This window comes from Rhinolophus hipposideros (assembly GCF_964194185.1).
Source record: "Rhinolophus hipposideros genome assembly, chromosome: 11".
NCBI lineage: Eukaryota > Metazoa > Chordata > Mammalia > Chiroptera > Rhinolophidae > Rhinolophus > Rhinolophus hipposideros.
In genome coordinates, this window is record NC_138057.1 from 42,578,865 (window position 1) to 42,596,208 (window position 17,344).

Below are 17,344 nucleotides of genomic sequence, written 5' to 3' on the forward strand. Positions count from 1 at the left end.
GGAAGAAAACAGACTATAAAGACATTTCTACAAATTCCAAATGGATTTCCCTTCCCTCAGATTGGGGTCTCCACACCAGTGTCACTGCCTGGTATAACTCCAGTCCTTGCCTGTGAGCTTCCTAGGGGGCAACTGCAGTGTCACTCAAACTGAAGCCACCATCACATGTACCAACCTTGTTTGGTATCATGGATCTCTAATAGTTGGAGTGCGAGCAATTATAGTGTTTGTTTCCACCAGAATAAAAAACGCGGTTTTCTACTTCAACTAAGAGATGATACTGGATATTAGAAATTTAGATTTTTGTCCTAACCCTTTCTCAAGTGATTTTAGAAAGTTTACATGACTTTAACATAATTGTAGGGAAACGTGTTTGAAAGGTTATTGGAAGTGACAGATGAACGTATTTTGAAATAAAATTAAGCCTGTGGTACTATTGAAAGGAAGTTACAAAATCCAAAATTAAACTGGACAGAATGTTCTTAAGCTGTTTTCATTAGTTTTTCAAGGAATCACAAAGAGTGGAAGGTAAAGCAAGGCCACGGCCTCCTCTCTGAATTCCCTCACTTTTGACATTGTGTTTTGAACTTATTAACTGCACTCCTAAATTTTAAAACTCCATATATTTATCAATAATACAACTTCATTTATTTATAGATGTGACTTTAAAGCTTTAAGAAAAAAACACATTTATGAACAGCTTACTGAACCCTTAAAAGTCCCATTTAGGATGAGATGAAAAAGGTACGTTTCAAAAACCCACGATGCATCCCGGCCCCGTAAAGAGACCGCTTGCACTGTGGACACTGCCAGCACTTCCCCAAGGAGCCATGCCTACCTTGTTGTGCTCGTACTTGTAGGGGATCTTGAGAGTGTCCATGGCTCTGATCATAGCCTGCATGGCCGTGAAGATGTTCTGATACACCAGCTTGGTGAAGCCCCTTTTGTCTTCATCGGAGTACCCTGACCCATGGATGATTCTCATCTGCTTGATAAACGTGCTCTTGCCACTCTCTCCTGTGCCTGAAAGATGGACAACAGCAGCTGGTCAGACCATGACACCTTCCCACAACTAAACCAGAAACTGATGGCTTGGATTTGACATTCCCCAAGGGCCTGCTGAGAGCAGCATCACAGGAGAGCGGCATCCCTGGAGGTGGAAATGCCCCTATAGTGAACACTCAGCAAAATTAAAGGGATGAGAGTCCATTTCAGAGGCAGAAGAGCTTAAAGAAAAACAAAACTGTCACCTCTTTGCAAGTTACTCAGAATTTTGATAGTGATTTGTAACCATGTATCTTCTAAGAAACAATGAAAACAGCATTTTTTGAATAGAATAAATACTTGATAAAGCTCTCTTCCCTGGAGAATATCTGAAATGTTTCCAGGAGGCTGGGTTGTTTAGCCAGGATTTGGATTTGGAAATAACAACACACTCACACAAATGCTGTTCAGAGAATGATAAGCAAAAAATGCCTGAAAATTTTTAGACATTTTCCTCTTATTTTTAAATGGGGTATGCAGAGAACACAGTATTCAGATAAGAATGAGGATTTTTCTGGACAGCAACTGTATTGATTACTAAGGGGGTCTGGTTGGCTGAGTTATTCCAAGGAATCACCTATTTCAGAAAAACCAGTGACTCTCCTTTCTTCTGCCCTTTTTTTTTTTTTTTTTTTTTTAGTTTCAGGTGCACAAGACAAAGTAATACTTAGACATTTATCATTTATATCACTCACACTGTGTCAACCCCCCTCCCCCCATCCACTATCCATCTGACATCAAACAATGCCATTACATTTTCACTGTCTCTATTCCTAATGCTGTACTCTGCTTCTTGTAAGTATATACATATGTACATATATATATATATACACATATATATATATATATATGTAAAATTGTAGTTGGCATTCATTATTGTTCAGCTTCAGGTGTACAGTGCAGTGATCAGGCATCTACATCATCCCTGAGGTGGTCTCCCAAATGGGACACGTGTCCATCGGATACCCTACAAAATCTTTACAACATTATTGATTACGTTCCCCTAATTAATTTTCAAAACCCAGTGGCCATCTTGTGGTTACCGACTGTTTTCTAATCCCCTCACCTTCCCCCTTATCACCCCCCCGCCCATTCTTGACCATTCTTGATTAATAACATAACAGAGAAGTTGTTGTTACTGGATCTTTTTCTTCTGTGCTGTATCATGGTTCCCTTCTTCCATATTCCTTTTCTGGTACCATAAGTCTGAACAGAATCCCTACCAAAGCTACAAATGTCCATGGGAAGAAGGAACGATAGGAAAAGGAGATCATTTCACTGAATTTCTATGGAGATTCTAAACCTATAAATCTAAAAAACTTCATTTTTCGAAAAGAAAGTGGGTTTGTTTTATATGTTACTTCATTTCTGAATCATTTCTCACTCACTTCGAAATTTCCTTGAGATTTCCAAAACAATAAATGTCTCTGTCTTCCCTTCACAGTGTGGAAAAAAGCTAAAAGTACCAATTTGGATATTAAATATGGAAGACTATGATAATAAAACACTTTATGACCAGCATCCCTACTGCCATTTCTTAACTACAAAGCATTTAAAAAAAAAAAAAGTAGAAAAGGAGAACTAAATACTACGAATACAACATCTGTCCTAATTTCGTTTTTCTGGTGGTTGGATTTCATTACTATCTTTATAAACATTCTCAAAAATTAAAGTAAGTATGACAGTTTTCATAGAAGCACTCTTAAGTGACTGCAGATGTCTTGGTAAACCCAGAAGTCTTTCATAGATTTATAATCAAAGATGATTCTTAACCCCATAGCACTGCCATCACCAATTCCTTTATCATTTTCACATAACTTCTAACAAAGTGATCTGGAATTCCTTGAAATATAAAGTCAGCACTGCAATGTGAATGTTATCAACCCATTTTATAATAACAAGCTTAACACAAAGAGTTTAAAATGAATTTTTTAATAATCCTAATCATGAACACTGGAAAAAAAGTGAAAAGTATCTTCAAGGTAGCATCTCTAGTAGAAATAAAGCTATGAAATTGTCAGTCAACATAATCAACAATCTATAGAAAGAATCTACTGCCTTTACTTTTCCAAGCAATTCAAAGTATGCAGGAGAGAAACCAGATGGCTTCTTTGTGTATTATCTCGATCGCAGACCCAACCACTTGCTCTAAAAACTCAACTATAGACATAACCATCAAATTACAATCTCTGCCAGTTTTTTTCTACAATAGAACAAGAAGAAATGTTAAAGTACAAACTGCATTGGCTAGTGTTTCCCTTAAATCATGTCAGGCAAGAGCAATCCACATGTGACACCTCTTTGGACCTGGTCACGAAGCCCAGGGCATCACACTAATGTAGACTCAGATTCCCAAACACAGGCGGAATGTGGGGCCAATGAATGAATGGGGGGAGACTTAAGAGGAACGAAAAAAGAATCCAAAAATCAACTCGAAAGTAAAAGAATTTCCTGTTGCCCCAGACATACCCAGAGTTCCTCTCTCTCCATTGTCTTGTCTTGCCTGGTGCGCCAGGAGGCTGACAGCGAGAATTTCATAAGAGCTCTCTGGTCAGTCTTCTGCTTGGATTTAGTCCACAGGAGACACGGGGAGGAAACCAGAGAGCAGGAGAAGGAGGATGGAGCATTTATTTATTCCCCCAGCTCCCTCCCTGTAATGGCACCACAAATGTGCTGTTTCCCGTTCAAAAGGCCCCAGCCCCAGATGGGTGGCCCTCTCCAGGTTCCTATAACTACTCCCCTTCCTTTGCTGGGCTGTTGTGGGGCCCTGGTTATTGCCCCAGCCCTAACTCGTTACTTACACCTGGCCCACATCCTTCGTGAAGGTTCCTGTATAAAACTCACCTCAGTCACCCAGCTGGAATGTGCCATATGCTTCCTGCTGGGACCCTGCCTGTATAAATACCAAAAGAAAAGCAGCAGCAGCTTAATAAGGGTTAGGACAGGGATAGCAAGGCAGTGGAGAATACCCTCTCGTCTTCCTCTGCATTTTCTCTACAAATCTTATTCATAAGGTGCTCTGTAGTTTACAAAGTGCTTCTAGTCACTAACTCACACTCTTAACTCTTCTGAAGGCCAATCACAATGAAGAAACCATAGAGCCCAAACCAGAATCCAGGGCTACTGACTCCGCCGAGAAGTACTAATAAACCCAGTACCTGTGGCGCACACACACACACACACACACACACACACCCTCCAATCTCCAGTATAGACAGGGGAACTATGGTCTCCACCTCCTGAATATCCCCTCTTTTGTACAGGAAACCAAAATTTATGTTCAACCCTTTGCCAAGCACTTGGAAAAACATTGTCATTTCATCCGCTCAAAAACCTGTGAGGTAGATGTCTGTGTTTATTATCCCCATTGCATGTGAAAGGCAAGGCCTTGGAGACGGGCGGCATCAAGACTAAGATAGCATGGCCAGTAGCAGGCAGCATGAGGTCTCAAGCCCAGCTGTCAGATGTCCAGTTTGGGTTTGTCACTACAGATGACCGCTGAACAACACAGGTTTGAACTGTGTGGCTTTAGTTATACAAGAGCAGTTCAAACCCCCATTGTTCAAGGGTCAACTCCGAGGTTGGGGGTCTGCTTACGCAGAGTGCAGGCTGCAGTTCCACGCAAAAGGGCAGTGCCCCTAACCTCCAAGTAGTTCAAGGGTCGACGGTTCACAGCTGCCACAAATTCACGATAATTAACTTCTACTGCTCACAGTCTAAAAATGTCTCAACCCGGCTCTGACTATACCCAAATTTTAGCCATTTCACCTAATTTTAAATATCTGAACAGTAGTTCAACTAATGGGGACCCATTTTGAATCTTGGTGCTACCTTCCGATTGACTGGCTATCCCTCCCAAGTAAATTTCCCTCATGAACTTACTGTTCACACTTTGATTTTATTATATAAATGCAGCAAATTCAAAGTAAAGGCAAAGCCTCATTTGAGAACATCTGTGTGATGCAAACGCTGTAGGTAGAATGATAAAAGTATTCTGTACTAACATTGGATTTGACCAAAAGAAAATATATGGACTAAAACATCAACCAAGCAAAAAACTCAGCTTCTTCGTTTCATAACAAGTTTTACTGTGGAGACAAATGAACTGTTCTTAACAAATGTGTAAGCCAAAGAGCACATACTTCTATTTTTATAGACTTATACAATATTCTCAGGGGTTGGAAATGGACTACTCAGGACTGGTATGAAAAAAATATTTGGTACCAAAAAAAGCTATTCCCCAATTATATAAAATGATGTCGTTTTCTAAGGCCACATGAAAGTGTGAGAGGTAGTACCATTCTTCAACTCTGAATGAAAGAAAGCAGATTTGTCTTCTAGTAGACTGCTTTGTGAATGCAGTGATGGTTAATCTTTTCACAGCATGAGGCACAAATAACTCTTGACCTACCTAAGTAATGTAAATCTACAGTTTCCAAACCCAACAACAAAATAAAATCTAGTGAGGAGCCCTGACATAAAATGCCTGGGATGGGTGGGGTGTGAGTGGTCTCCTTTTTGCTAATTTGAATATATCTCCAAATCATTAATAACTTTAACAAGCATATGAACACACACAGTGGTGTGAGTCCCACAAAACTCCTACTTTTCTCCTTCAGTCGGCTCTATAAATATGGCTGAAAATTTCCCCCCGAAAAGCCATCTGCACCTTTGAGCAAGTACTCTGCCTTTTCTTACCCCAGCTCATCAACATGTCCAGAAATGAGATTATTTAGGAATCATGCTATCAAAAAGGCCACTTCATCGAGTCTGCATAATTGACTTTGAGACATATGTCATTTTCTTCCCTCCCTACCCATTGCATCACGATAATAGAGAGCAATCCCCAGTTCACTTCACATGTTCTTCCATCAGAGCAAACATCAACTGTGAATTTAAAATCCTACTGTGGAGTGCATCACTCTGTAAACTGTTAGAATACAGTATACTAGACATACACTCTCACACACAATCCAATGCTTCCATTTTAGGCTTTGCCAAGATCTTTTCAACACAAGAGGATTTCTACATCCAGCCTTGGCCACAAATCCGTACTTATTCCATGTATTCTACCCATACTAAGCATCTCTAAATTTACACTGTTTATTCTGCCCATTGCACCATGTAATCTGTAAATAGTTCTGTCCAATTAATCTCTAAAGGCTGGACAGCTTTTCTTATCCTACACGCTACCTGAATGACAGTTGTAAATTCAGTAATACATTAACTTCTTAACAGCAATGGATTATCACGTATTGTTGAAAGCAATCATAGATAGACTCATTGGTTCCTTCTCTCCCACTTAAGTTGGCTTCTTAGACTACACTTTAATCAAAAGAGCTGTGAAGCATAATCCATGTATTAGAATTAGAATTGCTCAGTTCCCTAAACATGTCAGTCACTACTGTAAGACACTGGTGTCCCCAATTTCCATACAAGGGCCCTGTATAACAATCCCTTAACACTGCACTATCAGGAACTTCAAGGGTCCTCATGGTTCATTCCCTTTGTCCCGAAAGAAAGGTAGGAAATGCATCTTTTCTGGGCTTATTACAGGCTCAGAGAGACCCACACCACCACCACTTTTTTTAAGCTCCCAGGGAAAAAAAAAAGAAATGCCAAATGGAATTATAAAAACTGTGGTATTTAAAGTTGTACAATGAATATATTTGTTTCATTCTGCCAGTGCCTCTGATGACTGTATTTGGAAATTTTGTCAAACCATCAGAAATCTACATCTGAAGCCCTTAATTAATGTGAAGACTCAGGCCAAATGCCTATGCCCTGCCCTCTGGATTGGCCAGCACCCAGATAAAAAGCAGCTAAGAACAAACCCAAGTCTCACAGAGCTCAATTATCGTTCAAATAACTGTACTTAAGGTTCACTGGTTTAGGCCAAGAGTCTAAAATACAGAATCTAAGCACGACCAGAGCTGAACTTGGGTTACTTCCACATAAACCTGGATACAGCAGAACTAGAAATTTCAAAGAGGCATTTTCAACCCACAAGCACATCATCAACCCACACCTGCAAAAAATTAATAGCTCTGACATAAAAGTGATTTACTAATACCAAGCCAAAACACAACCCATGTGTTGTCCACATTCCAGGCCATTGTGCTCTAACATACATGTATTCTGCCTTCTGTGTATTTTCTTCCACTTAAATTGGAAACGTGAATCTGAAACAGCAGTTCTAATACCAAAGTCACCATAACTTCCTCTTCTTCAAGAACTGTCCTTTGAGGACAAGGGTTGGGGATACGTAACCCTTTATCCCAGCAAGGTCTGGCAGAAGTAGTAGATGGGTTTTTAATATGCACCATCGAAATTAACTGAACTTAGTATTATCAACTGTAAGTGGAAACTAAATAGATGGGTAAGTTAGTAGTAATCAGGACTATTAATAACAACTCACCCAGTTAAGTTGTTTTTAAAGGAATGACAGGCCAAATGCATTGAAATGCAATTTATTAAAAATATCTGGAAGATTATCTAGTCCTCGGTGTCTCATTTTGGGTACTTTCACTGGGTATACTTCTGGGAAAGTAACTGATAGTGCTTCCAAGGTCACTCAAAAGTGCAAGACCATTTTCTTGGAAAATCAGTTTTACCATGGAGTATGCGTGGCAAACATCTACGTATTACAAACTAGCATCGGTTGGTTGTACAGTCTTCTGAATGTACTAAAAACCATTAAAATGTACACTTTAAAATGGTGAATTTTATGGTATATTAATTATATCTCAATTTAAAAAATTTTTAAAAACTAATATCAGTATAGTTTGGAGAATAGGAATTTAAATGAATTTTCATGCTAAAACTTTTTCAGGAGGTCACTTTGAGCCTAGGTGCCCAGTCTTCCCCTATTCTTTCCTCCTGGAGGAGTGAATGTTTGTTTACTCTCTTCTGCCTCTGGGTGTGTTTCAGAGAAAAAGTCTGAGAAGCCCAGAACTCAATTATTTTACATGGAGGGGAAGTGACTTGTTCTAGGATTCTGCTGGTTGACAACTAATTAGGAAAAAGATGGACTACATTCTACCACAGTCTCCTGTCTGTCCAGAGCTCCTAGTCTTCTGACCTCACAAACTGTCTTTTTATAAAACATTTTTCCAATTCATATGTTATAAATATTTAGTATAGAAAATTCAGAAAAACAGAAGTTTCCAAAATTACTAAAATTTGAACCTTTTAATGTATTCCTTTCCAGTCTCCTTTTCTAGGCAAATGTACTTTTTTGTTTTTGTTCTAAAATAAAACTGGAATAATGCTGTATTGTTATTTTTCACTTAACATATTGTGATAATTATTCTGAGATACTAATTATTCTTCAGAAATAGTTAATAATGATTGTCTGAAAGGCCATCATGAAGGTGTGGGATTATTTAATAAGTCCCCTGTTGAAATACATTTTGAGTATATCTAATTTTTCATTTTGTAAATGTTGTCATAACCATCTCAGAAAAAATCTTTGTCTGAATTTCTACTTCCTTACAAGAACATCGTAGAAATGTGATTAGATGAAAGAGTTATACAGGCTCTGGCCATCACATAGTTGTACCAGTTGAAACATCCATCAGACTATTCTTTGCCCTTTTTTTTTAACCAACACTACACTTTTTTAATACCTACAATTTGAGAGACAAAAACAAATCTTTAATTTACATCTTTACTTATGAAACTTGTTTCATACTTAGTCATTTGTATTTCTTCTATGAACCTACTTTTTTTTTGTTTTTGAGGACTCAGTGTCTTTCTTATTGATCTCTTAGAACAAATGAGTTTTTAAAACAAAGTTAATCCTTGGTTACAAATGTTTCCCCAACTTACCATTTTCTTTTATTTTCAAAATTTGGTACATAAATTTAAAATTTGTATTTAATTCATCTCTATTTTAGTTTATGTTGTTTTAAAACTCCCAAATATACACATTTTATTCTAGCTTTTACAGCTTTATGTTTTACATTTAACTAATCTATATTTTCATATGTAGTGTGCAGTGATTTTTTTTTTAATAACCCCAAACCTTTTCCCCCAATCATTCTATACTTTAAAGCCATTTTGTATAACCCCAAACCTTTCCCCCAATCATTCTATACTTTAAAGCTATTTTGTCAAAGGAGTATTTCTAAATATGATGGAGTGTTTGGTCCAAACATGAGGCTTTTCATGCCCCCTAATGTGCTCCCAAATAGTGATCAACAAAATATATGGGATATACTGAGCCTTCCTAAAGCATCTCACTGACTGACAGTCCTGTTCCCGCTTCCTCCACTTCCCTACCCACTTAGCAGATCAACCTTTCCCTCTCAAAGCATTCGATTCTTGCTCACATTTAAGGCATCTCAAGAATAGTAGAGAAAAATATGCCAGGATGTTAAAGATCCTAATCTCTCTCTCGTTTTATGAGTCTATTTTTACACATATGACACATTCTGTACATGCTACCTATCCTGGTTCCTCCTCTTTACAGTTCTGTGATTTTGGGTAAGTTATCTGTCCTCTCAAAGCCTGTTTCCTCATCTATAATACTACTGTCTCTTTTACGGCCCTGCTGTGAGTTTTCTGTGAGTCAATCCGAGTAAAGTACTATGTCTGGTACATAATAAGTACGCAGTAATTACTAGCTATCACTTGCAATGCAAAATCAAGTGTGGAAATGAGAGAATAGTCTGATACAGGTCTGGGGGGGGATGCAAAAACATAGTAATCAAGAGAAATAATATTTTAATGCAATAATTTTTAAAAATTGAAATTAACACCAAAAATAACCCATGATGAACAAAATATTACAATTTCAAATAAACACAGGATCAATAATAGTACTGTGCCACACTGACATCTGAGAAGCTGCATGAAACTCTGTATCCAAGGCAAGTACCTTACTCCCCTTACCCTAGTCTCAGCCCTCATTCTGATTCCCCATTCATCAAAGTAACTGAGATAATCATGTCCAGTATCTCAATATTTAGAGCCATAGTGTTTGGAGATTTTTAGAGCTGAATAGTTTATTCATAGTTTTATTGAGTGTATAGTCCTTGCTTTCACAAATGAAGCACACAAGTGTGAGTGGTAGATGGTAGATAGATAGACAGATAGATAAAATATTAGGTGGAGATGGATGCTCTGCAACAAAAAATTAAAGAGTAATGAAATACAGAGTGATATAGCAGCTACTTTAATTTAGGAAGCCAGGAAACTTTTTTGAAAGGTGCATTGATGCTGATACATGAATATGCAAGATACAGCCACAAGAAAATTAGAAGTAAACAGCATTCCTGGCAGTGAACCAGCCGACATAGAGGTCAAAATGGGAATAAGCGTGGCCAGTACGTTGGAGGTACAAGGGGGCCAACGTGGCTGAGCCGTCTCACATGCTGGGGAAAGAGGTAGGTGATAAGGCGGGAGCCTTGACTGCAGAGGCAGAGGCTCAGTCACGTGAGGGGTAGTGTTTCAGGAAACGAGTCTGGATTTTATTCTAAGTGCACTAAACAGCTTTGGAGCATTTTAACCAGGGAAGTGATATGGTTTGATTTATACTAAGTACCGAATGGAATATAAGGACAAGCTAGTAGGGTGTTTCAGTAATCCAAGCAAAGGAAAATGGTAGTTTGGACCAGAAGGGCAGAAGACATGATGGAGAGAGGTAGAATCATTTAGATTCTAGCCTGGAGATAGATATAAGTGGGTGGTAATGGGGAGAAGATGAAACAGGAATAACTCCTAGATTTGGGGCTTGTTAACTAGATGGATGGAGGTCCAAGGTTCTTAGAGAAGCCTGGAGATGAAAATATTTGGGTACGGAGAGAGGCTCATTCAGTGTGTAATGTTTATTCATCCCCACGCGAAGCACTTTTTGTATACCTACAAGGTCTACTGCATTGATGGAGAGGATACACATGAAACAGAAGATGCGATTTGTGTCCTTCATTCTCTAGTCCTCCAACAAAAGCAAGGACACAGCCATGAATGAAGTCCTCATGCTAATGGATGAGTCAGAGCAGACTGCAAAACCGGGGCTACAATTTCATTTCCTATGAGATGAAATTATGTAAAGCTCCTTATGTAAAAAGATATGGAACTTTTTAGCCTCTATGTTATACACATACACACACGTTATCTATTTATTTATATTTATAAAGTGGTGACATTGCTACACGCACACTTCTTTAGAGAAAACCAGGATTTTATTAAACATTATTTGGAATGTATAAAGATACTATAAAAATACCAACTCATAATAATAACATTTAAGTTGGAACCCTTCAGAATACATATCCACCCACAGATTTTTTTTCTACATAGATTATTTCAGATAATAAAAAAACATGAATGCAAGCGTTCCAGATTTCTTTCAGTTACACATAATCATAAACTGCATCCTTTAAAAATGCACTGTGGGAAATGATGAGATGCACTCTGGAAAGCACTCTGAAGGACTCAGCTAACCAGTAAATACTTCCTCAGAACAGAATGGCTCGTGTGGCCCTCCCTCAAAGAAAGCAACAAATTAAATTTGTAGTGGAAGAAAAGACCCAGGACAGATCTGAAATGCCATTTTGGGCCCTATTTCATATTCATCAGCAGAGGATCTTCAGGCAGGTATGTGGCACTGAAAGAGCATCAGCAGATGTGAGGGGCCCCCCGAAGCTTGTCACGCCGGGGACAGCGATCCGGACACGTCACTTGGCCTGAGGGCTGAGGATGAGGGAATTGGCCTGGGTAACTTCAAGGGCTCCCTCCAGCTTCCAGATTTTATAATTCAGTATCTTACTCTGTATGTTGTACAGCATTAAAAACCATTCTGTATTTCTTACGAGGCAGAAAAAATAACAACTTGACCTATTATTTACTATGTATTCAAATATTAATTCAAATGAGTTGACTAAAAAATTGTAGTAGTCTTCTTTCAAGGTTAATTTGTCACAATTTTTTTTTTCTTTTACTCATGTGGCTTCTTCACTTTGTGCCTCTAAAAATAATTATCTTTTGATGTAGGGGAATTAAGTTATTGGAGGGAGCGAGCAAGAACTGCTCCAGTTAAGAGAAGCAATGCTCTGGGCTGTCTCACAAAAGACCTGGGTATCCAGCCTGCAGAACACCGCATGCTCTCTGAGTGAAGCGCACCCCAACATTTTAGACAATGACACTAGGAATACTAAGGAGGCTTGAATATATTCCATGTCTGCCCAGTAATCATAAAACTATGACAGGGTCTTAAGAGACTGAGTTAGGGAAAATGCATGAATCTGTTCAGGCAGAGCAGTTATGGAGCTGGCAGGGACCTTTAGAAGTCCACTGTTTCTGTAGCATCTGAGATTTAATTAAAATGAAAACTAAACTTAGAGAAATGTTCCCCTTTTCTGAAAGGAAGAGAAAGAACACAATTTAGAAAAAAAGCACTCACTTTACAAGCAAACCAAACCTATGCATCGTTCACATTTTTTAAATTCTCTCTTGGAGAGAAATGTTGATGTTGACCAAAAACCACAGTACCTGCTGAGGATCTCATCATTAGCATGAACACCACCCAGCAAGGACTCCTAAAAGGAGTGCTTTCCAAAAGGCTAATTTGGGAGGATTCAACAACTACACTATGGAGAAATGCGTTAGGAAATCATTTGGGTTCTAACTTCCACTAGAAGCATAAAACAAAAATAATTTTTAAGATTCAGCTTTTTTTTGTAAAGCTGGGACATCCACCAATGGAGGGAAGTGGCCCTTTTATATTCAATGCTCAGGGAACAGTGAGGATAGGGACAGGAAATGCCCTTGCTCAGACAGTTGAACTACTCCAAAGCGATCCAATGATGACCCTTTGACACTCACTGTGCTGTCCAAAGAGAGGGCACGACACCTGACACCCACCAACTGATGTCAAGACAATTCCCCAGCCCTTTAAAGAGTCATCCCCTGATTTGTTTAATTAGTTTAAATTTTGTCCTCTCATTTATTTTGCCTGGTAGCCATATGTTTCTCCAGCCGTCAAGCCAGTGACAATGACAGGCATGCAGCAGAGTGGTAATGGAGCACAGCTTTCCCTTCTGCTTTTTCCCCTGCTAGTTTTTTTCAGAAATAGCAACAGTCAACATGAGTCTCAAATCATCAAAAAAATGCTTTTTTTCCTTACTCCAAAGCAGTTGCAGGTGGAAAATACGCCTTCTTCCTGAAAGAACACAACACACTCTGTTCAGAAGGATCACACCTAGAAATGTATATCCAGTGGGCAGGAAAAAAGAAGACAGTCTTACAATAGGATTTGCCCCTTGAGGAAGTAAAAGTAGAGAAAAGCACATTGGGACATTTTATTAATGGTTAGTAAAGCTTGCACATATGACTTCCTACCATCTGACTGATAAAAGGGGAAGTGAAACTAATTACACTCTCAATTTAAGTTGAGCCTCTCCTCTTACTACACAATCCACGGAATTGTTCCAAGAAACACACATTAGAGTTAAAGCGAAAGATACTCATAATCCAAGATAACGTTTGGCTCTTGGAATGGGTCTTGACTTTAGGTCACACGACCCAACAAACGTCCAAATTATATGAGTATATACACCAATGTGATTTCTTATAAACTGACCGAATCATACATTAGTACAACATTTGGGGCTGTGTAATAATAGTTGGAGTAAAAACTAAATGACCAGAAACCAAGCATTTTATGTGCAATGTTTCTCTTGAGATATTTCATTACAGAAAAGATAGAAAAGTCATTAAGACATCCAATGAAAGCTTGCATCACCTAGACAATGCTTGCTTACCTGAACCAGTAAAGAAGTTGGCAAAATTAAAACAACTTGAATGCAAAATACTAAAACAAATTTTTTTAAAAAAAGAAATATTGAATCACTAGGCTTTGCTCAGTGTAGTGATATTTCCAGGCATTTACAAAACCATATACATACACACATGTGCACACACACATATACATACAGTGGAAGCAGGGCTTCGAAAATCAAATGCTTTAGCCTAATTCTGACAGTAGAAAAATCATATTCTTATCCTGTTGTCTACCTACAGCTTTCCCAAGTATATTTACCAGTGACTTTTTAAAAAGCCTATTAATACACTACATATTAAATGGAAGAACTATTACAATATTCTAGATATTCCACAAAGAAAAGTTGAGAATATAGGTGAGGAAACTTCCCCTAATCGTGTATTCTTCTTAATAAATATTATTGCTAAGGTAAGTCATTACTTATTGCTCGTATTGTATTATAACAGAAATAGGAATTTTATAAAGTATACACGATGACATTTTTAAATAACAGCTTTATTGAGACATAATTGATATACCCTCTAATTCACTCAATTAAAATGTATAATTCAATGGTCTGTAGTATATTCACAGATGCATGTAACCATCACCACAATCTATTCTAGAACATTTTCATATTGAGTAATAAAACTTTAATGAGTTGCCAAATACCTAGCCAAAACACCAGACTACTTAGTTAGAAAAACCTTGCTGCTAAATGCACTCCCTCTCCTTTAAAGTATATATTTATATTTGGGCTTTGTTGTAGTTGCTTTGTTCTTTTTTCCACTTAACACATGCTAAAGAGTTTGGATTTGATTCAACAGCCTATGAGGAGCCATTGAAAATATCTGAGGAGGTGTTAACTCTATCACAGGAATCCATTAAGAAGCAGCACAGCATGAGTATATAGTACAGATTTTACAAGAGATAAACTAGACAAGGAAATGGGACCCAAGAAAGCTATTGCAAAGTTTCAGGCAGGAGGCACAAGCCTGAATTTGTGTGGTGAAAATGGGCAAGAAGGACGGATTTGAACAATACTGAAAAGTCTGAACAAGCAGGTGTGGCTCTGTTCTGTGGCGGAATGGGAGAAAGGAATCACAGAGGACACCAGGGCTCATGTAGGGAGACCTGGGAAATGAGGGTGCTCTAGCACAAATGGGAGATCCAGAAGGAAACAACTGATTTTAAGGCAAAGCTGATGGGCCACTTTCAGATGTGTCATGTTGGCAAATGTGTTTCCAAGGCGTGGCAGAGGCTAGAAGTGTGATTCCAGAATTCATCCTGCCCAGCTTGTGAAGGGAAATGGTGCTAAGTATGTGAAGTCAAATGTTCAAGGCTGGGGACAAAAGCATCTGGTTGATGAGAGAAAGCTTCTGATGGGGTAAAAAGGGCAGTGATGGGACTGAGATGGCCCACTGTCCCTTTACATGCAAATGGCTACATGAATGAGAAAGGGCAGGCAGAGTACGGCTAATTTTGAAGTGAATAATAATTGTGTCCAACTAGAATTACTAAGTCTTCAGAATCAAATATATAATACCATAAAGAGGATATTATTTAACTATATTATGCTGGGTATTTCCAGCCATGGCCATTGAACTCTTTTGCATATTAAGAACACAGGACCACGTAGCAAGCCTCATTACTTTTTTTAACCAAATTAGTGATTCTGATTGCATTACCCCAATTTTATGAAGTCCTGATACTTAAAAGATTAGGGTCACCATATAATTTATCATCCCAATTAGGTAACTTTTGAAAGTGAAAGAGGCACTATTAAAAATTATGCTAGGGCTGGCCCAGTGGCTAGAGCTCCGTGCTCCTAGCACTGAAGGTTGTCGGTTTGATTCCCACATGGGCCAGTGGGCTCTCAACCACAGGGTTGCCAGTTCAATTCCTCGACTCCCGCAAGGGATGGTGAGCAGCGCCCCCTGCAACTAAGATTGAACACAGCACCTTGGGCTGAGCTGCTGCTGAGCTCCCGGATGGCTCAATTGGTTAGAGCGCGTCCTCTCAACCACAAGGTTGCTGGTTCGACTCCTGCAAGGCATGGTGGGCTGTGCCCCCTGCAACTAGCAGCAATGGCAACTGCACCTGGAGCTGAGCTGCGCCCTCCACAACTAAGACTGAAAGGAAAACAACTTGAAACTAAACGGCACCCTCTACAACTAAGATTGAAAGGACAACAACTTGACTTGGAAAAAAAGTCCTGGAAGTACACACTGTTCCCCAATAAAGTCCTGTTCCTCTGCCCCCAATAAAATCTTAAAAAATAATAATAATAAAATAAAATAAAATAAAAATTATGCTAGCACAATATGTATAAATCACAATAGTCCTCGGCAAACTTAGACAAAAGGGTGTCCCATTAAATGTAGCCTGGAATGGAAGAGGGTTGCGACACAGCATCAAAAAAGCTGAAGAGATGCTATAAAGGTGAAGAATATAGGATCCAGAATACAAATGAATATCAGGATAGCACATAGTCCTAATACCCCTGTGGGTGTATATTATAGAGTCAAGAGCTAGAGATGTTCCCCGCCCCCGCCCCAGAATGGACATGTGTCTTCCAGACTCCAGACCGGCACCTTCACTGTCTTACTCTAGAGAAAAAGTCAGTAAAGGGGCTTACAGCAGATGGCTGTACCCTTTTTTAGGTAATGCCTTATTATGTGATCACGAAAGAAAATGAGAAGAATTCCATGCTGGATAACTGATCAGGTCATCTTACAAATTTATAACACTTTATAAAAGTATTAATAAGCAAAACAGTCCCAAAGAAATGCGAGACCTCATAAACTTACCTTTGTGTAAGCTCATGGAAGTGATTCTACAAAGGATATAAACTTCCATAATACATAATGCATTAAAAATAGGATTTAACGTACTCGGAGAAAACAGTTACAAAACTTCAAAGAGTTCATAGTAAAATGTATACAAAGCATTTGCAAATCATATTTAAAAAGAAGAAAACTCTCCCAATAAAGAAAAGGGCGTTAGAAAAAAACAAACTTTGATCAATTAAAAATTAATTTAGCCTCATAATATTAAATTATAAATTCTAATAAAAATGACATAATATTTTCACTTATTAAAATGGCAAAGGTTGCTTTTAAATGATCACATTCAAGACTAAGAAATCTGGGGGGAACTGGCATTCTATACATACAGGACAAAATGCAAATAGTTATAGCTTTATTTCAGGGAATGAATTCAGGGAAATTCAGTAATAGCTATCATGTCTTAGAATTGACTCCTGTCCCAGTGATTCTATTCTCGAATAGGGACTTCTCCCAAGGAAAAATTATGAATTTTGCAAATATTAACTATGTAAGATATCTATCCCATATTGTTTGAAAAAAATCAAAAAATTAAAATCTAATACATTCAACAACAGGAGATGGTTAACATAAACGATGCGACACCATGCAGCCATGAAAAATGGTATTTCATTACCTTTAGTTTAAATTTTAAAATGTTCATGATAAATGAGCATTTAAATGGAAAAACTGGATTACAAATCCATGT

General features: G+C 38.3%; 1 protein-coding gene across 1 annotated transcript in view; it reads right to left on the reverse strand.

Annotated features, from left to right (window-relative positions):
- The window catches only part of LOC308504853 (guanine nucleotide-binding protein G(q) subunit alpha), a 270,460-nt gene that overhangs the window by 170,009 nt on the left and 83,107 nt on the right, over positions 1-17,344 (reverse strand). Inside the window, exon 2 of the mRNA XM_081066233.1 lies at positions 839-1,023. Within this exon, the coding sequence (XP_080922359.1) occupies positions 839-1,023 (185 nt within the window). The remainder of the gene's footprint in view (positions 1-838; positions 1,024-17,344) is intronic.